Source organism: Sceloporus undulatus, chromosome 2, assembly GCF_019175285.1.
Source record: "Sceloporus undulatus isolate JIND9_A2432 ecotype Alabama chromosome 2, SceUnd_v1.1, whole genome shotgun sequence".
Lineage (NCBI taxonomy): Eukaryota > Metazoa > Chordata > Lepidosauria > Squamata > Phrynosomatidae > Sceloporus > Sceloporus undulatus.
Window position 1 is genome coordinate 126,993,416 of NC_056523.1, and position 24,836 is coordinate 127,018,251.

General features: G+C 42.9%; 1 protein-coding gene across 1 annotated transcript in view; it reads left to right on the forward strand.

Annotated features, from left to right (window-relative positions):
- LOC121920402 (dynein axonemal heavy chain 9-like) overlaps nt 1-24,836 on the forward strand; it is a 195,274-nt gene that overhangs the window by 14,200 nt on the left and 156,238 nt on the right. Inside the window, exons 3-9 of the mRNA XM_042447539.1 lie at nt 5,824-5,985; nt 6,484-6,680; nt 13,802-13,964; nt 16,056-16,179; nt 16,586-16,728; nt 17,398-17,559; nt 19,231-19,464. Of these exons, the coding sequence (XP_042303473.1) occupies nt 5,824-5,985; nt 6,484-6,680; nt 13,802-13,964; nt 16,056-16,179; nt 16,586-16,728; nt 17,398-17,559; nt 19,231-19,464 (1,185 nt within the window). The remainder of the gene's footprint in view (nt 1-5,823; nt 5,986-6,483; nt 6,681-13,801; nt 13,965-16,055; nt 16,180-16,585; nt 16,729-17,397; nt 17,560-19,230; nt 19,465-24,836) is intronic.

Here is a 24,836-nt window from a genome sequence, read left to right on the forward strand (position 1 = left end):
TTCAGGAGGCTAGGTTCCGGTAGTTGGCACCAGGAGCAGACCCCTCTCTCACCCCCTTCCCACCGGAACTATGGAACATTGGAAGTTTGTTGTGGCCCAGGGCATCCTGGCTTCTGTGACTCCAGCTACCCTCCGAGCCTACGACAGAACCATCTCCAAACTACATGCCTTTTTCAGGGCTTCGGGCCTCAGCCCCCACTGGCCTATCCAGACCGAGACAGTCTTGCAGTTCCTGGTTTGGCTTCGGGAGGCCAGGATTGCTCCTCGTACCATGTCAGTACACCTGGCAGGGATCTCCTTCTTTTCTAAGGCAAGCAGTGCCCAGGATCCTTGCTCGTCATTCCTGGTGCGGAGGGCCCTAAAGGGATGGAGGAGATCGGCCCCCCGGAGATCTGATGGCAGGAGGCCCATCTGCTTTGAGATCTTCTGTTCCATTTCCGAACACTTAAAACACGTCTGCCATTCTAAAGCTGAGGTCCGCCTTTTCAGGAAGGCATTTGTCACGGCCTTCTTTGGGGCTTTCAGGGTCAGTGAGCTAGTTTCCTCTGCCAGGGTGGGCGGGTCAGAGAGATGCATACAGGTGGGGGACGTTGTCCTGGCCACCAAGGCCATATACATAACACTCCAGAGGTCCAAGTGTGATCAGCTGGGGAAAGGGGCCACCATCACCCTAAATAAGCTGCGTGGCCACCGCCTGTGCCCTGTCAAAAATCTCCACAGCTACCTCTCATCCCGCATGAACATTAAGGGCCCACTATTCACCCATGAGGATGGTTCTCCTCTCACTAGATACCAGTTAGGCTCCGGATGGCCCTACAACGAGCTGGTTTACCTGCCAAGGAGTTCGGTAGCCACTCCTTTCGCATCGGGGCTGCTACTTCTGCTGCACAATGCGGGATGACTCAGGACTCTATCAAGAAGCTGGGGAGATGGAGGTCCAGGATGTTCAAAGGTTACATCCGCCCACACTTGGACCAGTCTCATGGACTCTTGGGGGCTCAAGTTTAGGGCGAGGGTTGGTGGAAGGCAGCCCTCCCAAGGGCCTGGCCTTCGTGGCAGAAGCATAGGTCTCGGATCTGGTGGGCGTGGTTTTTTGTGCTGTGGAGTACAGGATCGGGAGTCATCAGGGGACCCGGGGGTGCTGAGGGGAGAGCGATGTCGCCAATGCGGGGGCGATATCAATTCAGCGTTCCCCGGTGACAAGGGTGGAAAATGCGCACATGCGCATAGCCGGATGGATGCAGTATCGCGCACCTGGTTGGTTACCCCTCTGTCATCCTGATGCCTGGTCGTGACCAGGCATATTCAGTTCATTGACCAACATGGGTTGGTGGATGACAGATTCGGACCTTATGCTTTTCGGGCCAACCCTCCTTTCAGTTATGTTATAGTTAATAAAGTTGTGGCTATTTTCTGCCAATTGCTTGCCTTTGTGGTCTTTATTTCATTTGTTGCTTGTCTTGGTGGTCATTATTTCCTCCATCCCTGCCCAACTCCACAGCAATTAATATTTTCCCTAGGCAACATCTGCCTTGTTAAAAATCCCCCCAGCCCCCCCCCCCCATCCCCACCCCATTTTATCACATAGTCTGGGTCTCAGGTTGCTTTTTGTCTTCCCAAAGGATGGGAATCTCTAAAAATGTGCATGAAAAAAACTGGAAGAAAAAGATGGATTTGAGGCAGTTTTGTGGTCTGTATTTTTGCTAACTGTTAAAGATTTAGCATGCTGGCCGTTAAATTAGGACAGCACCTAGAGGTGCTTCCAGATTCAGTATTAATTGTGAAGTCACCTTGCTGTATTCAAGGTTGTGATCCTTCTTTTCATATGACTGTCATTTTTCATTTCTCACAGAAGGCAACTACTCATTTTTTTTTATCAGAAGCACCAGGAGCTGTCTGTCTTTCTTGAAGTACCCTATGAGGTTATTGAAGAGTAAACATTCTTAATTGCAGCATTGCTCATTCATTTTTCCTAATTACTACTGCATGAATTCCACAAAAAGAGTTCATATCTGTGCACATTATATGATGGGGAAAGAGCTTTGAAAAGTTATTATTATTTTTTACTATAGTTCCTGGAAGACTTCAGCTGTCGTGTCCAAAAAGTAATGATTCCACATTCTAGGCAGGATTCATTCCCTTTATGGTGTGGTAGGCATGTGAGGAGAGGCAGAAGGTCAATTTTTGATCTTTCTAATTTCATATAGGCTGAACTCCTACCAGTTATGAAACCAACACTGGTATTCAGGTTTCTTCCATTTACTTTGTGTGTTTGTGTGTGTGTGTGTGCGCTGAGTATTGTTTTAAATTGATTATAGTAAGCCACCCAAAAATCTTTCAATATTAGGTGGGATATAAATATTTTAATAAAATAAATAATGAATAGAATAATAAAATGTTCAACTCTTTAGTGGCGAGGTGGGGAAAAAAACAATTTACTACAAAACTACACCATTAGAAGCATTTTTAAACTGGTAATTTATCTGGGGGGGGGGGAATTTTTAAAATTGGGCTTGAGTTTGGAGTCTGAGGGCCAATCAGTAGTCCTCTGGCCTACATAGATCCCACTGGCTGCAAGATTCCCTCTCGTATTATATGGAGTAGATACACCAATTTCTAGACTAATAGAATAAAGTCTGTCTTTACATCTGGAAAGCTAAATGTATTAGCTTTATTATATTATAAGTATATTAGATCATGATCCTGCTCCATTCAGGGTTCATCATGTTGTTCCAGAGCATTCAGTGGCAATTCTGAGCAACAACATTTTAATTCCACCCAGAGAGCAGGTTTTTTTTTAATCAAGAAAATCTAGTATAAATTGTTGGGGGGAAAAGACTTCTACAGTTGGCCCTCCATATTCCTTGATTGAACAACCATGGCTTCAACCATCCACAGCTTGAAATGTGTGTGTGTGTGTGTGTGTGTGTGTGTGTTCGTTCCCAAAAAGCAAACCTTGATTTTTGCCATAAGGTACACTATTTTACTACAACATTAAATATAATGGGACTTGAGCATCCATAGATTTTGGTATCCACAGGGGCTGTGGAACCAAAACCTCTGGATACTAAGGGCCCATTGTATGATTCAGTGCTTCTCTGGATAGCGAAGATAGTATCCATAAGATTTACCATGGATTTTTTGGAGACTAAGAGTGATAAAATGCCACAACCACAATAAAAGGAATAGTGAATTAATATGTGCTTACTTCTCACATGGGCACATGTGATATTTCCCTTTAAAGTGCAGAGAGTAGGAAATTAAAGTAGATTACTATAAAGGACTTTTTAAATTGGGGAGTTTTAAAATACAAGACCTCTGACAGTAAAGTTCCTTTTGCAAGGGTTTTTAAATGCCTGCCTAGTTCTTTTTCTCCCTCCTCATCCTCCATTTAGCTGGAAGTTTTTTTAGCAGCATTGGCATTAGAAGGATGATGAAGGAGAGCTTGGGAGTAAGGCCGGATTGTGGAGGAGGTGTGTGAACCTTACTACAGTGTTATACAGTTTACTTCCTTTCTTCTCTCTCACATCCCTGCTGGCTTCTACAAGGACTAGAGAAGCTCTAAGTGGATGGAAAATCAGCAATAATCAAGTCTGTCTATTGAACTAATTTAGAAGACCCAGTGGATGATTAATGTGGTTGAAGATTAATGGATGTACATGTTGTATTGCAGCAGAGAAGAGCCACAAAACTGTTTCCACTGTTGTGAGGGTTCTAGATTTTGATGGAATGACCCTCCTCAAGGCTTCTAGTTCCCCAGATGCAGTGGGTCCAGTATTACCCCTAGGGAGCACCCAACTTGTCAGATTTAAGCAAGATACCCATAGTCACAGACCTCCCCATTCTACCACAGCTTGGAAACTGAGGGGCACCGATGGAAAACAGATAATCAGATTAACTTCACACAATTTTAGCTGGCTGTTTATCTTTTCTTTGGAGCACTTTGGTGTGGGGTAAAGGGGTTGGCTCTGATTATTCTAGGTGTAATAATGATGCCAGTTTTTTTCCATGGGGGTGATCACTATACTTAGGTCTTTGAAATGGCTCATCCCTTCACAGCTACCATGTTGGTAAGGGGCTGGCTGAATACAATTATAATCTGTGCAATTGGGAGCTCTGTGGAGGCCATTAACCACTTTCAGCTGAATGTTGTTATACAGTTTCTGCTCAGACCGTCTCCATCTGGATAGAGAAAGTATAGTTGGAGCATGTATGCCCACTTTGCACCCATGTGTTCTATTCCCTAAGGTCTGGAGAGGACTAGTGTTCTTTTCTGAGAGTCTGTAGACATACTTGTTCTTTTCTGAGTGCCTCTTGTTTGCAGATTGCTCTTGAAATCGTCAATACATTTAAACCAAGTAAGATCAAGATCACAGGCAAGTATTTCCTTCCCCCTATGATTTACAGAGTGGCAATTTGAACTAATACAAAGTTGAATTGACAGTTAAACTCCGAATTTCGAGTTCTGGATTGGAAGTTACTGCAGAAAAACAAACCAAATTAGGGGGAGTAGCTAATGGTATTTTCATTTGTGATACATACATATTGTATGTATGTGTGGCTTGCTTGCTTCCTTTCTTGATTTGTTTCTTCTGGAGTAGCTATTATCCAGACCAGTGATTTCCAGACTTTTAACGCTACCACCCCTTTTTTCTTGGGCAATTACCCTAGCATCCCCAGGCCCTGTTTCTTGATATTAGTCTGTTAGCACCTAGCCAACCAGCAGCATCTACCTCAGCCGCGCCCAGCTCACCACTGCTGCCGCCTCTGCTTCTCATTCATGAATATGACAGTGGCCCAGGTCTGCTTCTCCCTCTTACAGCAAAAAGAAGACCAGTTGGCAGGCTGCAAAGGAGCAAGTGGCCAGGCAGACTGAGAAGCCTCTTGTCTGCTCTGGTCTTTGTTGCAAGGCTGGTATGGGTGAGAGGCTTCTTGGTTGCTGCTTGACCAGCTGCTCAGTTGTTGCTCCCTTTGCACCTGATCACCCTGGGAGCAGCAATTGAGCAGTGACTGAAGAGCCTCTTGGCTGTGCCAGACTTGTGGCAAAGACTGGGACAGGCAAGAATCTTCTGCTCAACTGGCTGCTTGATTGCTGCTCCCAAATAACAGGTGCAGGACTCTCAGTCCTACTTTGCCAGGGCTGAGAAGGGCAACCAGCTTCCCACTTTTCTCTCCAGCTAGAAAAGACTCTCAATCTGAGAGAGGCAAAGGATGAATTGACCCTAGATACTCCTCCTCTAGAGATGTGCTTTTCTCATACAGCTTCAGCTTGCCCCTCCCTGCCCTGTTTCTTCTGTTACCTCTTCTCTTTGCCCTGTCCAATGAAAGAAAGCAGCAATAGCAGCACATCTCCAACCTGCCAGCCAAGTCCCAGCAAAGCCTAAGCAGGGTGAAAAGTCCTTTTTGCTACCACTTCTCCACCACTGCCACATGCTCTAACTCCTTATCCCACCATGACCCTAAAGGCTGCCGGTTTCCCATGTGTTTCTTGCATGCTAATCCTTTGACTGAAGGACCCCCTGCTGCTATCTTTTTCCTCACTGCCCCCTGGATCCTTCCACTGCACCCAGGGGACAGTACCGCTCCTTTTGGAAATCCCTGATCCATGCAATGTAGCCTGATATGAGGGGGATTCCAAGATAGTCTTTCTCTAGAGTGATACAATATTGAATAAACTGGGAGTGACTGACTTTGCCACAAAGTCACCTGTAGAATAGGCTTCAATTTGAATATCTTGTTTTCGGATCTCCAAAATATCTCTCTCTCTCTCTCTCTCTATATATATATATATATATATATCACATGAATCTCTTTTCTTTTCAGGGTATTCTGTTTTCAGCTCCTGAATGTCTGAAAACCCCACAGGATTTACTAAAGCTATACTTGCATGAATCCAGCCGTGTGTACTGTGATAAGATGGTTGACGAAAAGGACTTTGTTGCCTTTGACAAAATGCAAATAGAAATTACAAAGAAGTTTTATGATGTAAGTAATACATGTCTAGTTCAGTCATTTATGTCAGATCATCCATGTTCTAAACAAAATGTAGATGTGGTCACTTCATACAGACACTTTTATGTGCGGAGAACTGAATAATATGATTTCTCCTCATTGATGGGAGAACAGAATGTGCAATTTAGAAACAAGGAATGCTGTAGAAGGGGTTATTCCTGTCTGCTCCTTGGCCATGGGAACAAAATGTTGGGGTCTGCATAAGAATGAAATTAAGTGAATGTTGTGCATCAGATCACTACAGAGAAATATTAAATGTAAGAAGGTGAGTTGAGATGTCTGTTAAGAGATTGGAGATGGGACACTACCATCCGATTCTTTCTCTTTTCAGGAGCCAGCATATTATACTAGCTGATGCCTGATATGTTGGGGGGTTCCCCCCCCCCCCGGGGAGGGGGTTGTTTTGCCTAGTTTGCCCAGGTTTCATCTTCACTGAACTGCAACATTGTGCTTCACTTTTGTCTTTCTTAGGAAGTAGAGGAGACCTTGGAACAAACAAGGAAGATGAACATATTTTGCCATTTTGCAAAAGGGGTCGGGGAGCCCAAATACATGCCTGTTAAGAGCTGGGAATCCTTGAATCAGATCTTAGTGGAAGCCTTGGAAAATCACAATGAAGTCAATGCTGTCATGAACTTGGTGTTGTTTGAGGATGCTATGAGCCACATGTAAGCAGATTTTTTTTGTATTTAGTAATGCTTGTGAGGTTTACCTTCCTTGGGGGTGGACACTCTGTGTGTGTGTGAATCTACTTCTAACTGAGGGAGTACTGGGTGGCCAAACTTTCTGAAAAAATTGTCTATAAGTTCTCTGTTTGGGTACAGGAACTTTAAATGATTTTTCTTAGTTATATCCAGATCTTTAAAATCCAGGTTTCCAGCTTCCTATTGAATGGGGCCATTAGTTTTTTTCATTGATCATTTAGAAAGAGAGAGAGAGAGGGAGAGGAGGAGAGGGAAGGAGAGAGGTTTTTTTTTATAAGAACCCATTCATACAAATGCTTTTCCTTGAATGAGGACAAATATATCGTAGTCTGTTATTTATCAAACTAATTGCATCACTCATCAGCCCCTATCCCTGGGACTTCAGGAAGACTCTATTATGAAAACAAAAGATTGCAATACAGGATCCTGTAAATTTAATTAGGTGAGCAGGTGGGTGAAAAGGTGTGTTTTCTTCAACATTCGTATTGACAATATGTATGACTGGCTTTTAAATTGAAATCAGCTTTGCTTAGTTGCTTAAGTAGCAACTTACTTAGAATGATTCAGATGCATGAACATCACAGTGTTAGATCACCTCCCTCCACACACACACACACACCTTCCAGCTGTTATAAAATAGATGCTTTTTTTCATTAGAAAGGGGCGGGAGGGGCAGACTGACAGTTTCTGCAACTCCAGGCAGCAAATTCAATCACTGTTACAAAAGCGAACAATTCCCACAGTCCTTAGCTCTTGCTGCTTGTTCTTTTGTGTTCTGGGGAGTGTAGCATCCTTTCATTTCCTGCACCAGAGGGCCTTGATGTTTAATACAATTGTAGTGCCATTGCATGCCACAGTGCTTTTATTCCATTTGGTTACTAGCGAGCATTTTATCTTCAGTGGTTTCGTGCTGACCAGGCTGTACTCGAATCTGGTGTTCAGTGCACAAAAGCAGGCACTGACAGTGACTTGGGGGGTGTTCTCACTGGCTTATACTCCGTGTTACAAATCGAATCCAAGGTATAGCGTTCCTATTAGAAACTGAATTAACTCTAGAACAGTTCCAGAGTAACCCGCAATCGTTCCCACTAAAATCCGAATCGTAAAGCGGATTTTTATTTAATCCGTGTTAATGGCGTATAATCTGGGTTAAAAAAAAATAGAAGAGTCGAACCTTGATTCGGGATAGGATTCGGAGTATTTAAATAGGAACATTTCGGCCTTTGAATCGGGTCAACTGGATGGGAGGAGCAGAGCGCGATGGGCTGGCCTGGGGGTGTCACCCTCTTTGGTCTCTTCTGCATCACCAGCGCCATTTTCTTCCATTCCCATAATAGCCTTTCCTCCGGTGGATTGCAACCTCCCCTCTGCTCCTCTTTCATAGACCGGAGAGCCATTGAACACCATTTTTAACTATTCTTTTTTTCTTTTTCACCTCTGCCTGAGCAGCAGATGGGCTTTGGAGGAACTATGGGATGGGTTTTGCAGGACATATTCCCCCTTCAAGGCTCTCCAGACAGCCCTGGGAGCAATCTTCCCCAAAGATTCTCTCCCCATGGGGCAGCCAAAGCAAATTTGGGGCTAAAAAGGCTCTTTCCAGAGGAACTATGGGATGGGTTTTGCAGGACATATCCCCACTTCAAGGCTCTCCAGACAGCCCTGGAAGCAATCTTCCCCAAAGATCCTCTCCCCTTTGGGGCAGCCAAAGCGAATTTGGGGCTACCGAAGCTCTTTCCAGAGGAACTATGGGATGGTTGTGTTTGTTGTGTTTGTGAGACATTTATCCTCCTCTGCCAGAGAGTGCTGGTGCCATAATAAACTACCATTCCCAGGATTCCCTAGCACTGAGTTATAGCAGTTAATATGGGGAGACACAGAAGAGGAAGAATAAGCGCCTCCTTATTGGCTCTTTAAAAAAAAAACAACCGCGAAATTTATAACGAATTAAAAACGGCCAGGTAGTGGGGACGCAGGTACAGGCTACATCGGTGTATGTTACTCCGAATTAATGTGACGTCATGATGACGTCGCTTTGATTGACAGCCAAAACAAGTGAATGTGAACGAAAAAGTAACAAAACCAGTTTAAATATACACCGATTCATCCTTGAATGGGGACGAAACAGGGTCAATTATAGTGAATTAAAATAAAACTTTAAGTAAATGGGAACGATACAAATAAAGCGAATTGAAAAGCGGGATAACACTCGCTGTATTTTGAATCGCTTTAAAATGAATTGCTGTATTTAAATTCGTTTTAAATCACAAGTGAGATCACCCCCTTGGTGTGTTAGGCTTGTAAAAGAAAGACAATTTTCAGAGGCTCTCTATACACTAGCCACTAGGTACCAGGACTACTCTACTCTGTCTAATTGCAGCATGGCCTTAAAACAAGGGTGAAGAGTCCGCTTCTCCTTTCAAGAGGGCAAAGCTGTGATTGAAGTCCTACTCATATGGCTGTTTTGGGGACTTTCAGCCTGGACAAAAGGGGTATTGGTGGTTGTTTTTCCCCTGTTTGCCCAAGTTGAGCATGCTCTTATCAAAAATGTTATATGAATCTGCCTTATGTCTTTTCATTTCAAGCAAAAGCCACTGATGCTGCCCAATGACCCACACATACTACAAAAACAAATTACTACAATATATGCTATATGCTAGTGAATGCTTCTGTTTGCAGTGAATGGCAGAAGGGGAAAGGTAAATGATCTACTTTTAATGAGCACATTTAATTCAGGCAAAGAAAAGCATGAGTGCATTGAAAAAAGAAGTCCCCCACGGGCTCTTGTAGTTTGGCTCTTCCTGGTTATTCCATTTGTTAGATAGCTGGGAAACCCACATATCAAGCTCACCTGTCTAATTAAGAGTAGACTCTTCCTACACAGGTATACTTCAGTTAGCTAGACATCACTTCTTTTAACAGAATGTAATATGAAAAGAATGGCGATAGGTTCCTGCACCACAAAAATGAAAACAGTTCAACATATTTCATCAAATGTTTCATTGAAAACTAACAATATGCATGTGTGTAATGAAACAACCAGGTCAGATAAGCCTTGTATAAATAAACAAAAACATTTTGAACCTTCTAGAGAGCATTTGAAGCCTTCTTCCAAACATTGTTGTCATCCCCCCTACAAAATTCATTGTTTTGTACAAAAGCCTTTCACAAAAATTTCCACCAAAACGTCTTGAAATGAGGGGAAAAAACAATGGAAGAATTCAGATACTCCCATAATGTTGCCCAGCTGGGGGAAAACTTTTGGAATTCTCTATTCTTGGATGAAACATTGATCAGAATGGGGACTGCAGTCAAGAAATCAAAAGAAGACTAAGAATGAGGAGGGCAGCTATGAAAGAACTAGAAAAGGTCCTCAAGAGTAAAGTCATACCACTAAGCACAAAAGTCAGAATCATACAAGCAATTGTGTTCCCCATTGCGAGATGCGAGAATTGAATAATTAAGAAAACAGATAAAAAGAAAATAAATTCATTCTAGATGAGGTGTTGGAGAAGAGTGCTGACAATACAGTGGACAGCCATAAAGACAAACAAATGAAATGGGTCATAGAACAGATTAGGCCTTAGAGCTCTCTAGAAGCCAAGATGACTAAACTGAGTCTGTCATACTTTGGCCACATCATGAGAAGACATGGCACATTAGAAAACCCCATAATGCTAGGAAAGGTGATAGAAAAGAGAAAGAGAAGAAGACCACACACTAGGTGGATGGACTCAATCAGGGAGGCCATGGGCATGAATCTGTAAGAACTGAGGACAGTAGTGGAAGACAGGGAGTATTGGAGATGTCTCATCCACAGGGTAGCTATGAGATTGATTCGAGGGTAATGATCAACAACAACAAGCTTCTTGCCTGTGAGAGTGAAGTAAGAGCTGCATTCCTAATCCAGAAACACTTCCTTGAAGATAAGCCATCTGTCTGCTAGTGAACATTGGGGATATCAGAATCTGTGCTCTTCCTTTATGACTAGGAAGACATGTCTACTTGGGTTAGGTGTTGAAGAGCTATTTTCTCGGGTGTATGAACAATGTGCTAAGTAACATGAAATGGGAATATATGTCATGAGCACAGAACTGACAACAAGGACACCAAGGCAACAAAAGGACAAAGAATAAAAGAATGTCTTCTTCTCCCTGTCTGCCCCCTCCAAGTGCTAGATTGCTCCACGAAAATCCTACTGTACTGGCTCAGGCAATGAAAATTTGGGGATTGTGGGTCATTATGTGTTCTCAGAAAATAACTTTTCAGCCCTGATTTCCTAAAACAGCTTCATTTATATACCACTTCATACTGAACTAGCAGTGTCTAAGCCAGGGGTTGGCAACCTGGCCGGATCCGGCCTGCGGAGGCCTTTCAGCCAGCCTGCAGCTGCCGCTGCTGCCGCCGCCATCAATTACAGCTTTTCGCTGCTATGGGCGCTGCCATTCCCCCTCCCCCAAAATGGTGGTGAAGTCTCGCGTGACCTACCCCGCCATTTTGGGGGGGGAAAATGACGGCGCCCATAGCGGTGAAGTCTCGCGTGACCACAGAAAAGGTCATGCGAGACTTCACCGCTATGGGCAGCGGCCTCTGGGAGGCCCGTTGCCATCACTGGGGTCCCCCAGGAGGGCTCCGGCGGTGGCAGCGGGCCTCTGGGAGGCCCATTGCCGTTGCTGGGGACCCCAGGAGGGTTCCGGCGGCGGCAGCGGGCCTCTTGGAGGCCCGATGCCATTGCTGGGGGCCCCCAGGAGAGCTCCGGAAGTGGCAGCGGGCCTCTTGGAGGCCTGATGCTGTTGCTGGGGCCCCCCAGGAGGGCTCTGGCGGCAAAGAGGGGGAGGCCTCCAGTGCTGGCGGTCCCTGCCGGCTTTTTTGCCAGCCTCTGACGGGGCCTGGGGCCTTGTCAGGGGCCGGCAAAGAGGGGGAGGCCTCCAGTGCTGGCAGCCCCCCGCCGTCTCTTTCCCGGCCTCTGACAGGGCCTGGGCCCCCGTCAGGGGCTGGCAAAGAGGAGGAGGCCTGGCCCCTGGAGGGTGGAAGCTCCGCCCCTGGCATGCGGCCCCGCCCTGGAGGGTGGAAGCTCCACCCCCAGCATGCGGCCCCGCCCCCAGAGTGTGGAAGCTCCACCCCCAGCATGCGGCTCTGCCACCGGAGGCTGGAAGCTCCACCCCTGGCATGCGGCCCCGCCCCTGGAGGGTGGAAGCTCCACCCCCGACTTCGGCCCCCCAGTTGTCTGAGGGACAGCAACCTGGCCCCCGGCTCAAAAAGGTTGCCTACCCCTGGTCTAAGCGGTTTACAACTGTAAGCTAATTGCCCCCAACAAGCTGGGACTTTCCTGGTCCCAGATGCATGATCCAATTCATGGAGGAAAATGATTCTAACAAGAAGTACAGAAGTTCATGTGAGAACTTCATTTTTCTATATATTATAGATTCCACATGATAGCTGAAGGGAAGACATCATCCTGGAGAGAAGTGACCAGTGGGGTCCCACAAGGCTCTGTCCTGGGCCCAGTGCTATTCAATATCTTTATCAATGACCTGAATGACAGAATTGGGAGCATACTTATCAAATTTGCAGATGACACCAAATTAGGGGGAATAGCTAATACCCCAGAAGACAGGATCAAGATTCAAAATGACCTGAATAGACTAGAAAGCTGGGCCAAAGCTAACAAAATGAAATTCAACACAGAGAAATGTAAGGTATTGCACTTAGGGCGGAAAAATAAAATGCACAGATATAGGATGGGGGACACCTGGCTGAATGAAACTACGTGTGAAAGGGATCTAGGAGTCCAAGTAGAACACAAGTTGAACATGAGTGAACAGTGTGATGCGGCAGCTAAAAAGGCCAATGCTATTTTAGGCTGCATCAATAGAAGTATAGTGTCTAGATCAAGAGAAGTAATAGTGCCACTGTATTCTGCTTTGGTCAGGCCCCACCTAGAATATTGTGTCCAGTTCTGGGCGCCACAATTCAGAAAGGACATTGAGAAACTGGAGCGTGTCCAAAGGAGGGCGACAAAAATGGTGAAGGGTCTGGAAACTATGCCCTATGAGGAACGACTTAGGGAGCTGGGGATGTTTAGCCTGGAGAAAAGAAGGTTAAGAGGTGATATGATAGCCCTGTTTAAATATTTGAAAGGATGTCATATTGAGGAGGGAGCAAGCTTGTTTTCTGCTGCTCCAGAGAACAGGACCTGGAACAATGGATGCAAGCTACAGGAAAAGAGATTCCACCTGAACATTAGGAGGAACTTCCTGACAGTAAGGGCTGTTCGACAGTGGAATGCACTCCCTCGGAGGGTGATAGAGTCTCCTTCCTTGGAGGTCTTTAAACAGAGGCTGGATGGCCATCTGTCAGGGATGCTTTGATTTGGATTTCCTGCACGGCAGAGGGTTGGACTGGATGGCCCTAGTGGTCTCTTCCAACTCTACAATTCTATGATTCTATGATTCTATGATCAACAATTCATTCATCTTTGGTTAGATATATATTATGTTCTTTATAATTTTTCTAATTGTTGTCTTGTATTTACGAAGAAGCCTAGTTAGGATCAGTCCCTGTTGGAGAAGGGATGAACACTAATCTGTATAGCTAGAACAAGCACATGATCTGCAGTGAAATGAAAAGGGTGGTTGAAGTAGAATCATACTGCTGTCATGTGCTTAGTACAGATTGAGTCTCACTTAGCTGAAATGCTTGAAATCAGAAGTATTTTGGATTTTGAAATATTTGTATGTACATAATGAGATCTCTTGGAGTCTAAACATAAAAATTATATTTATGCACATAGCCTGAAGGTAATTTTATACACAATATTTTAAAAATAATTTTGTGCATAAAATAAAGTTTTTGTACACTGAACCATCAGAAAGAAAAGTCGCCCATGATTTTTTGGGAGCATTCTGGATAAGAGAGATTTAACCATTAATGCTTCCTTTTTGATTACAGAATAGACTGAAATTTCACATCTAGTTCTGATTTGAACCTTTTGCCATATCCTAACATGTCCCACAGAGCAAAAAAATAAATACATTTAAAAAAAACACACACCCTACAATTTAGTGATTCTATACCTTCCTATTTAGCTGTCGGATCAATCGTATCCTGGAATCTCCCAGAGGAAACGCACTGCTGGTTGGTGTGGGAGGAAGTGGCAAGCAGAGTCTGACAAGACTGGCAGCATTCATTAGTTCCCTGGAGGTCTTCCAAATCACCTTGAGGAAAGGCTATGGAATCTCTGACCTGAAAGTGAGTATCTTGTAAAGAAGGGCACAGGAAAATAAATTGTGGTTCTGCTTGTCACTTAGCCTCTGCTTAGATTTTGTTTGAAATTGTAATGATTGTTTATTCCATGTTAGAGAAATTGCTTCCTTACATTAAGTTTTTGTTAGGTTGCATTTTATTCGTGGTTCACAGAAGATAATGTTTGGAAGTCTTAATAACAGTGCTGTAAGTAGTTATCTCAAGATAATATGAGGTGATCTAAAGGTTGATCCAAAGGTATAGGTAGGCATGTACAACTTGTTTATTTGAAAGTAGTCTGAAAGCAACATCTTCCTGCATGGGCTAAGCTTACCTGATCAGAGATACCAGTAGGCTGGAAACCTGTATGCAGAGAATTGTTCATGTCAGAGCAGCTTCAGATAAGCAGTCGTATCCTGTCCCCCAAATTCTGCAGAGATCTGTCTTGTGGAAATAACTACAAAGCCTTCTGGACATTTAAGGACTTTATTATATAACCCCTTTTCTCGTTGTATTTTCATTAATGAAGAGAAGTGCTTTCATATTGAATTGGGAGCGCTGCCTACCACACTTCACTTCATTAGTGTAACCAGGCCGTTGATAGTCTCACATGTACTCTTCTGCCCTTATCTTTAACTCTGCCTCCCTGCCCTATGCTCTATCCAGAATGCCTTTTATGCGTGCACGTGTGTATTTTTAGTGCAGTTCTGGAGTTCTGCTGATATAGTTTAACAAAAAAATTTTTAAAAGAAAATAATTAAAACAAGACAACCCCCAGGCTGTTCTGGAATAGCAAAGGGGAGGGGGAGAGGAAGAAACACTGACACTACATGACTGCACAGTCCTGGAACTGCCACAGAATAATTTACCACACCTGTGGACTAGTGCTAGACCAATGCAGTTGGGAACTTGTTGACATGTTTTCCCCATCAATGGCAAGATGCGGATTAACCACAATGGAGGACAAGGCAGCAATGAGAGGGAGACAGTGTCATGCAATAGATGTTGCCAAAGGTACTATTATTGAACTTTTATGTTGGTTTAAAAGCCGCGTGTGATAAAGTCCTAAGTCTGCTGTAAGAAATATCCATCAAAGTTCACAACTGAATGGCACCCCTTTTCTGGGGTTACAGAGGAATGTATAAGAAGTATTCATACATGAATATTTGTGTGTGTAAGGGGGAAATCAGTTTCCATTAGTAATTTGTGAACTTCCAACAAAGTGTTGCAAAGAGTCTTTAATGGCTACAGTGACTAGAACAGTGTTTGGATTCTGCATTATTGCTGTCTAGGAGAGATTCTGAGTTTATATATATATATATTCCCACTTGCTTACTTGTTATGTTAATAATAATAATATAATAATAAAATTTATTTGTATCCCGCCCTTCTGAGAACAATCGGGGCGGCTAATAAATTAAAAATATACAACATATCAAATCCCTGGTACCCTCCCCCCCCTTAAAAAGGTATTATATCTAATAGAAAATTAAAACCATACAGGTTAAAACTGACCGAAGGGTCAAACAACAAAACAATACAACAGAACAACAGAACAATAATTAATACAACAATAATCAATGGGAGCAGTGGTATCGCTTTATAGGAGTTTCCTGAGGCCGGGTTTGTTATTCTGGAAAGGCCTGCTGGAAGAGATCCGTCTTAACAGCCTTTTTAAAGCTGTCTAAGAATGTAAGCAGACGGATCTCATCCGGCAGGCCGTTCCACACTCTGCGGGCGACAATGGAAAATGCCCTCTGGGAGGTAGCCGAGAGCCTAGATGTTTGTGGCTGAAGTAGGCCCCTCCCAGAGGAGCGGAGTGCGCGGGGAGGATTATAGGGGAGAAGGTGGTCCCGGAGATAGTTTGGACCCAAGCCATTTAGGGCTTTAAAGGTGATAACAACACCTTGTTAGCACAATAAACATTAAGAACAGCAGTGTGATTAGAAATGTATATACTTAACTGTGCAGAAATATCAGCAGATTTCTGAATTTGGTTGGATCCTGAATTTAGTCATCGACATGGCTAGAATCTCTCTTCACAGAGATGTCTAAGCATTTTGTTTTTAAGTATACTTTTTCTTTCTTGTCCCACAGGCAGATCTAGCAGCACAGTACATTACAGCAGGAGTCAAGAATATGGGCACTGTATTTCTTATGACAGATGCTCAAGTGGCTGATGAGAGGTTCTTAGTTCTGGTCAATGACCTATTAGCTTCAGGTATGGATATCAGAAAAATCAGTTGCATATGCACATAACAGCAAAATCAAAACCATGAAATATTCTCCAGAGGATGCAAAAATGGAGCCATTAGCAACTTCAGCCTTCTACACAGATTCTATTTTTGTTTACCAGGGAGTAGTTTCCTCTAGAGTCAGTCTTTATTATGCCAGAAGGGTGTGCATGCACAGACATCATTCTCTGTCTCCCTGTCTCCCCTTCGCTGTCACACCTATCTACCTTCATGATTCTGGAATCTATCAATCAAGAATTATGGATTGCCATTGGTCATTTTGAGATCTTTTCCAGTGTCATTCAGTAAGAGCTCTTAGCACATGGGCAGTTCTGTTGTGAATTGGTTGTACTAAGGATTCAAGAGAGCACAATAGTATATTCTGTTTTCTAGGAGAAATTCCTGATCTTTTCCCTGATGATGAAGTTGAAAATATCATCAGTAATATGAGGAATGAAGTAAAAGCCCAAGGACTGCTAGACTCTAGAGAGGCTTGTTGGAAATTCTTCATTGATCGAGTTAGACGGCAGCTCAAGGTAGGATTGTGATGATCTCTGAGGACTAAGTCATCTGTTCACTCTTCAGTTTTATTTGGATTTTATGCTTCTGGCAGCTGTTTCTGATAGTACCCTTTTTTAAATAATAATTTTATTAAGCATTTCCTCCCAAGTGTGTTCACAGGGGTGTGAAATGTTACCACATGAATGCAGAGAATATGTGATGTTCCTGTAACAAAAATTATGTCTTCAGGGAAGATGGCTGATTTTTGCACAAGACATGAATAGAATTCTTACATTTATTTAGTGAGAAAAATTACTGAATTGGGGGGGGGGGTTTTGACACTTTAGATAGTGTGCTTTATTGTTACTGTGCCTTGGTTCTGAGCAATGTAATTTTGCTCAGAATTTACTTGAGTAAAAGCCATAAAACTAAGTCATACTTCCATAACCTTTTTCTCTGGCTGGGAAGGATGCTTTAGCTCAGCAGCAGAGCATATACTTTGCATATAGACGATTCCAGTTTCAATCCACAGCATATCCAGGCTGCGCTTGAAAAACTCCCACCTAGAATTCTGGCAAGCCAAGTGCCAGTGCCAGTTGGTATTGGCAATTCTAGCTAGAGGGATCAGTAGTCTGATTTCTGTTACTCCTTGTTTCCATTTTCCCCTTCTTCATCTTCTCATTGCCTATTTTCTCTTCCCTCAGGTTGCTCTTTGCTTTTCTCCAGTGGGGAACAAGCTGAGAGTTCGCAGTCGGAAGTTCCCGGCTATTGTGAACTGTACAGCAATAGATTGGTTCCATGAGTGGCCCAGAGAAGCCTTGGAGTCAGTCAGCCTGCGCTTCTTAGAAGGGACAGAAGCTATTGAGGTAGCACCCATATATGATTCACTGTACATTTTACTTTTCCCTGTATCCAGCTTCACAATCGTATTGAGGGAATTATTTTGTAATGTAGGGTGACACTCTGAGTATACATGCACCTGCTGAGGAGAAACTCATTTGATCTGCTCTGCAACTTGTTTATGTAGACTCCCCATACTCCTTTTTGTGTGATTTCTTCATCTGCCAGGCTGGATTGCTGGCTCCAAATGTGAAGTGATGTCAACATGTCAAAAAAAAATTTCTTGAGGGTTTCTTTTTAACACTGAAGCTGTCTTGATAAGAACTAGGTTCCTGTATTAGTACAACATGTTACAACCAGAGGCCATAATGTTAGGGTGTTAATGTGGTCAGTACAAAGCATGGTAGATCCTATGATGCATGTTTAGGTGAATGTGTGAACAGCTGTTAAATTATGAAGGCTTTTCCACAAGTTGAGATATTTTAATGCTAACACTTCATTTTAAAATCATCAAAATATGCTGAGGAGAGTATTGCTCATGATGGGTTTCTAAACATGTGATGCCAAAAGTTTTTTTTTGCCAGGTCTCAGTATGTCTCAAAGCAGCAAAAGTGCACTTTTTAAGCACCACAAGTTAGCCACAGGTGTTTGAGGCCCACTAAAACTGGGACATGTACTGCATTGCATGTTTTTCTTGCTTTGAAAGTGGGAGCCACTTTGTTTTTCAGGGTTTGGTTTTTCTTCCATAAAGGCTGATGGCTATATATATTTTCTGTATACCAAAGTTTTGCTTGGTCACTATTTATGTTTTTCTCTCTCTTGTTTAAAAATGTACTTTTCTGCTTGTAAATTGTAGTTCCATACTTAGTAGCAGAATTAATTGCTCTAGCAATACAAATGTGCAAAAATAAATGAATATGTGATCTTTCTGCCTCTGTCAAACAATTGCTCCACAGGGGAAGGTGTTCACTGCTGGTGGAGAGATTTGGACTCAGAGATATCAGTACATGTCAGAAGATGCACAACTTACTTTAGTGTCTTTAAAAAGGAAGCTGAATAGCTCAGCCTCCCTTTTGTTCCTTGAACTGATCTGTGAGGAAGAGACTTGTTTCTCTTTCAGTTGTTTGTGGGCAGAAATTTGCACTGACTTTCCTCAGCCAATACAATTGATCTCTATAACTGGTCAAGGCTGTTGTTTGTGTGGATAGGATATTCCTAAGAGACAAAAGTGAAGTGTGGATATGCCAGCTAGGCTGGAACTCATTTGGGGGAGTTGAAGGAAAGACAGAGCAGATTGCAAGTCCGCTGTATTTGTCTTGCAATGGTACAGGAGTATGAGACACTAACAGTAAGCATTCTTTCCTTATCTATTTACAAAAAGTTACTTTTGGGAGCTTCAGCTCTCAGAATTCCTCAGCCATCACAGCCTCCCTTCACTAGCCTCTCAGTATCTCTATCAAGCTGGACCCAACTTTATGCCTTCCCCTGACACAGTTATAAGATATAAAATGTCTTTTGTTACAGCATAGCCAGTCTTCCAAATAATAAAATCAAGAGCCATGTAATTTTTGAGAAGATAATTCATGAACATCAAATCTTCTGGAATGCCCTGCATGTTAAGACATAACCATAGAGCATTTAATCAGTCTGCTTAGTTAGTTTGCTTGAAATGTTTTCTCTTCAATTTTATTTTTAAGTCTTCTGTGAAAGAATCTATAAGCAAATTCATGGCTTATGTGCACACCAGTGTTAATGAGATGTCCCGTTCTTACCTGAGTAATGAACGTCGTTATAACTACACCACCCCCAAGTCGTTCCTGGAACAAATCAAACTCTATCAGAACTTGCTGTTTAAAAAGGGGAAGGAGCTAATAGCCAAGATGGATCGTCTGGACAATGGATTACAGAAGCTGAGAAGCACATCTTCACAGGTAGGAGACCCTTGCTCCTAAGCAGAATGCTGGAAGAGGATGTAAAAATTGTAGATGGTAGGCAAGGGATGGTTAGACACTTTATCTCTTGTGTACACACATACACAGTCATGAGTTTCTTAACGTATATACTAACATATGCCAACAATGATATGAGTAGGGCTAGTTGTGTGGGTCTTTTTCAACTGATTCTTTCTGTGTGGAAGAATATCCTATGTGCTGCTGGTGTGTGCATGTGCATACATGGCAGGACTATCATCACTGTGAGATCTTACTTATGTACTCCCAGGAGAGAACTACATGTTCTCAATTCTTTAAATTCTTCCTTAGTTTGTTGTTCCCCTCCCAGGGCTTGTGGTGAGATCTTAACTTTTCTGTAACATGTTGGGTTGGAGGGAGGATGTCTTTAGAGGGTAGATGACACCCCTGAGAAGCATTGCTTCTACTGTTTTGACAGAACAACTGGTTAGATGAATGGGCCTATAGGTTGATGTTGAGATTTGGCAGAATCTGTGATGGGTGCATTTCCTGTTTTGCACCATCTTCTCCCCTCCCCCCCAGGAACTGCAGCATCCTTTAAAGTAGGGAGACTCTGTGCACTTTTATCTAGGGTTGTTTAGTCATTTCCATGGAAAAAGGATATAAGTGATTTTGAGTTTGTGAGCCATGGCTTTCAAACCTCTAGTGGACATGGGTGGCATACTAGAAGTGTCATGGGGAGGCCAGATTTCTAGAGAACAGATTGTGGGTAGCAGTAAGCTACCACATACATCCAGAAATCCATTCTGAATGGCTGCTTCCCCCTTGGTAGATCTTTTAGTGCTGCCCTGTTCTTACTCTAAGCAGTTGTTTATTTTATGATGGAAACTTGCATATTTCATGACACATTGTCCTACAAATAGATGCTTTACAATTAATCCTAAAATATTTATGCATTTAGAATAGTACTCTTTCAGCCTTGTTTGAATTTTTCATTCTTTTCTTTCCCTTTAATCTGCAAGGGCTGTGTAAAATATACAGCTAGAGTTAGGATAATTAATCTCAGCATTTCCTTACCATTTAATTGAAACTGAAGGATGATGGTTCTGTACATAGCACTGAGGAAGAAACTGTTTCTTCCCAAATGAAGTGTCTGGAGTGCATTAAAAATTCTAGTAGTTTTGAAAGAGTAAAGCAGATATAGCTTTTGCATTAGAGGCACAGAAAAGAGGTCTTTGGGCTAAATCTAAATTACGAGCTTCCCTGGCTGTCCAAGCAGTGATGTATAGGCAATAAACAATGTGGCCCAAAATATGAGAGTGAACAGTTTTAAAGGGTGTGAATTGAAATATGGACCCCATCAACCTTTGCTCCCTTCCCAGAAAGGCTTTCTAGGAAAACAGATTGCTAACCAGAGTGTATAAGTGCTCAAGAAGCACTTGAAATGTTGGGTTCATGGGGAAGGTAAAGATTCAACTGGGTTGAAGCGACTGTGCGGGATGTAGGTAGTGACAGACTCTTATACTATATACCTATATACCTTATCCTATATATCCTGTACAGGGCTCCCCCGGGTTACGAAAATAATTCGTTCCGCCGCCGCTTTCGTAACCCGAAAGGCTTCGTAAGCCGAAAAACCCATAGGCGCTAATGGGGAAAAGCCGCGATTTGGTGTGAAATAGCGCCGAAAAGCACCAATTTTTTTTTCGTAACCCGAAAAAACATTCGTAACCCGGAACAGTTTTTTTAAATACATTTTTTTCGTAACCCAGAAATTTCGTAACGCGGCGCATTCGTATCCCGGGGTACCAGTGTATATCAAAGAAGCTTACATTCTCATTTTTTAAAATGGACCATGCTTTGGGAATCTTTTATCAGGGATTTTTGTTTTTGTTTTTTATAGAGTACAGAGAAACTACGCATCAGTCTGTAAAGCCAGGGCAGCTTTATGACATGCAGACTGTTGGCAGATGCAGCCAGGATGGCTGTTCCCCAGCATGAGTCAATTATTGGGACTACAGTTTCCAAAATCTCACAGCCAGTATCGCCACTGTTCTTCCTTGGATAGGATGGGATGTTGACTTAACACACAAATATGCTGCTACTACAGCTTCTGTTAGCAAACTTTATGTCTTTGTTTATCTTCTCTCTTAGCTGTCCTAACTTCAAAATCAGTTTAAAAAATACCCCATGGATTTGGAAAACTTTTGCCCTATGATAGGCCTGTTCCGCATGGGCCTTTGCAGCGCCCCCATCATGTGCTAGGGGTTGGCTGAGGACCTAGCGTCCATACCGGCCTCACCCCTAGCACGTGACGGGGGCGTAAAAATGGCTGCGCCCTATACACATGGGCACAGCCATTTTTATGTGCTGGATGCTTAGCGTCCGCATGTAGCATCGCAAAAATGACGTGTCGAGTGCGCCATTGGCGCCTCATCGAGTCATTTCCGCGACTCGAGAAGAAGCACCATTTTGGTGCTTCTTTTTAGCTGCGCCGAGAAGCCTCGCGGTTTGGCCGCTAGGGCTTCTCGGTGCAGCTAATGACGGCGCAGGCAGAGCGCCGCTTTTCGGCGCTCTGTAACGCGCCATAATATTGCTGGTCCTTTTCTGGAACATTTGTTCTCTTCCCTGTGTCTTAAAGTACTGTGGAAGGCTGTGACTATTTTTTCATTGTTTCCAGAAACATGAAGGCCTTTCCTCCTTCCTTCCTCTCTACCCCACCCAACCAGATACTACAGAAAAATTATTGGAAGGTGTAGCTGTTGGACAATCATTTTATTTTTCAGAGTTCTTCTTACTATGAGGCCAGGTTTCTGTTCAGTATCTCTTTTTGTGTCTGAGATAACCAGCATTGTGTTTCTTCAGAATGTTTCATTGGAATCTAATCTTCAATCTCTTACTTGGCAATTAATTTCTGGTCCTTCTAATATGGCACAGACAATGGGGTTAAAAGAGCTTGCTGGGAACCTAGTTGGCAGGCTTTTTGTCTTTTAATACTCTGATTCTTTGTTCAATTCCCCCCACCCCACTGTTTCCTAAAGTGCTGTGCTTGCTCAGGTCCAGCTTGCTTTATTCTTCTTACCATCATCAACTGCAGATCTTCATATTTTGCGGTTGAGGTGGAGTCAGCATGTGCTGATTAGTTGGGGCTTGGTTTGTTGCTGCTGTTACCCTTGAGTCAATCTCCATCATGGACCTGTGGATAAAACACCTCCAAGACTCCCTGTCCTCCACTATTCTTCTAAGCTCTTGCAGATTAATACACGTGACCTCCTTAATTGAATCCATCCATCTAGCATGTGGTCTTCCTTCCTTTCTATCTATCTCCCTCCACCTTTCCCAACATTATTGTCTTTTCCAATGATTCATGGCCTCTTATGACATGGCCAAATTATGACAGCTTCAGTTTAGTCATCTTTGCCTCCATGGAAAATTCAGGCTTGATCCCATTAATTTTTGCTGTCCATGATCACAGACTAGCAAAGGCATATAGTGCATTCAGCACAAAAATCAGTGTGTATAGAGCCATTGTACTGTCTATTCTCCTTTATGGGTCTGAAACATGGGTCACCTATTGGCAACACCTACGACTCCTCGAACGCTTTCATCAGCGCTGTTTACACAGAATTTTAAATATACACTGGACTGACTATGTGACAAATGTTGCTGTCCTTGAGCAAGCAGGGATCACTAGAATTGAGGCCATGCTATTGAGGACGAAGCTGCACTGGGCAGGACACGTTTCTAGGATGAAGGACCATCGCCTCCCAAAAATAGTATTCTACAGTGAACTTGCCATGGGTCAGCATAAGAGGGGTGCTCCAAAGAAGAGATACAAGGACTCCCTGAAACAACATCTCAGGCTCAGCCAAATTGATCACCAACAATGGTCCACCCTGGCCTTGCATCGGGAGACATGGAGATGCACTATCCATGATGCTGCAGCCTTTTTTTGAAAGCTCATGCCAAATGAGTCTCGAAGAGAAATGACAATGCAGAAAGAACCACAACCCGGAAACATCACCCAAGGAGACTTTCTGCTGTGCTTTCAGCAACCGGACTTGTTTATCTCAGATTGGCCTTTTTAGTCATCAACGCGCTTGTAGAAAGCGCGGGATGAGTCCTTCCTGAATCTTCATTCACAAAGTAAAGCCAGACAGATTGCTCTCCATGAGATCTTCAGTACTTTTCTCCAGCACCCCGATTAATTCCGTCTCAAATGAATTTATTCTCTTTTTGTCCGTTGTCTTAATTGTCCAGCTCTACATGGTAATGGTGAAATACAATGGCTTGTACGATTCTAAATTTCATGTTTGGTGGTCAGGGCTTGATATCTGTAGCCAAGTAAGCAGGGAAGATGTGGCTTATGTCTTTGATTTTGTTCTCTCAACCTTGTGGGCTTCTATAGAGGGGAAAGAATAAGCCATAACTATATCATTTGTCTGGTCATGATGAATTATTATATGCTGTTTTCCCATGCCATGTACCAATTTATGTCTAGTCATTTCTTCCTCAAGGTATAGAGGAAAGATTTTACTGCCTGTTTTCTGTGGGATCATATTGCATTTCATGTTTACTTTCTGTTCATATCACTGTTGTGCATGTTGGTCACAAGAGCTGAAAAGATAACCAGATTAATACAGGAGCACAGTTCTTCCTTCTCACTGTCCTTTGTTGCTTTGCCCATAATTTGCTAGTCATTTTAAAACCTGTTTTGGGATTTCAAATTCCAGACTTCTGCACCAAAAACTTGTGATTTTTTAAAAAATAAGATCAGTGGCATGGCAGTAGAATTGGCTCTAAGCCAAAGTTTCACATTACAGTCGGCCCTCCTTATCCACAGATTTTTTATCCACGGATTCAAGCACTCATGGCTTGAAACTATTCAAGAAAAGTATAAATTCCAAATAGCAAAACTTGATTTTGCCCTTTTATATAAAGGATACCATTTTGCTCTGCCATTGTATTTAATGGGACTTGAGCATCCATGGATTTTAATATCCATGTGGGTTCCTGGAACCAAACCCCAGCCGATAACAAGGGCCCACTGTATGTGCCTTTGCTTGATAGCCCTTTTAAGAAAAGAACATTGTAGGAATGATAAAATTTAGGAGTGGACAAGAGATGGGAAGAATAGAATTTTTCAATTTCTACTCCCTTATCTGTTCCAAATTGCCAAGTACACCACTGCCACCCTACCTATTGCTTCACCTTCTGCAGGTTGTCAAATGCATATGTTCAAGGACAAACATGCATTTGAATTATCAAGTGAGGAAGCATTTTTGACTAGGGAATTATGGAATAGAGGAATAATCTAATCATCATCATCATCATCATCATCATCATCATCATCATCATCATCATCTTTATGTTCTATCAGTGCTAGTAACTCT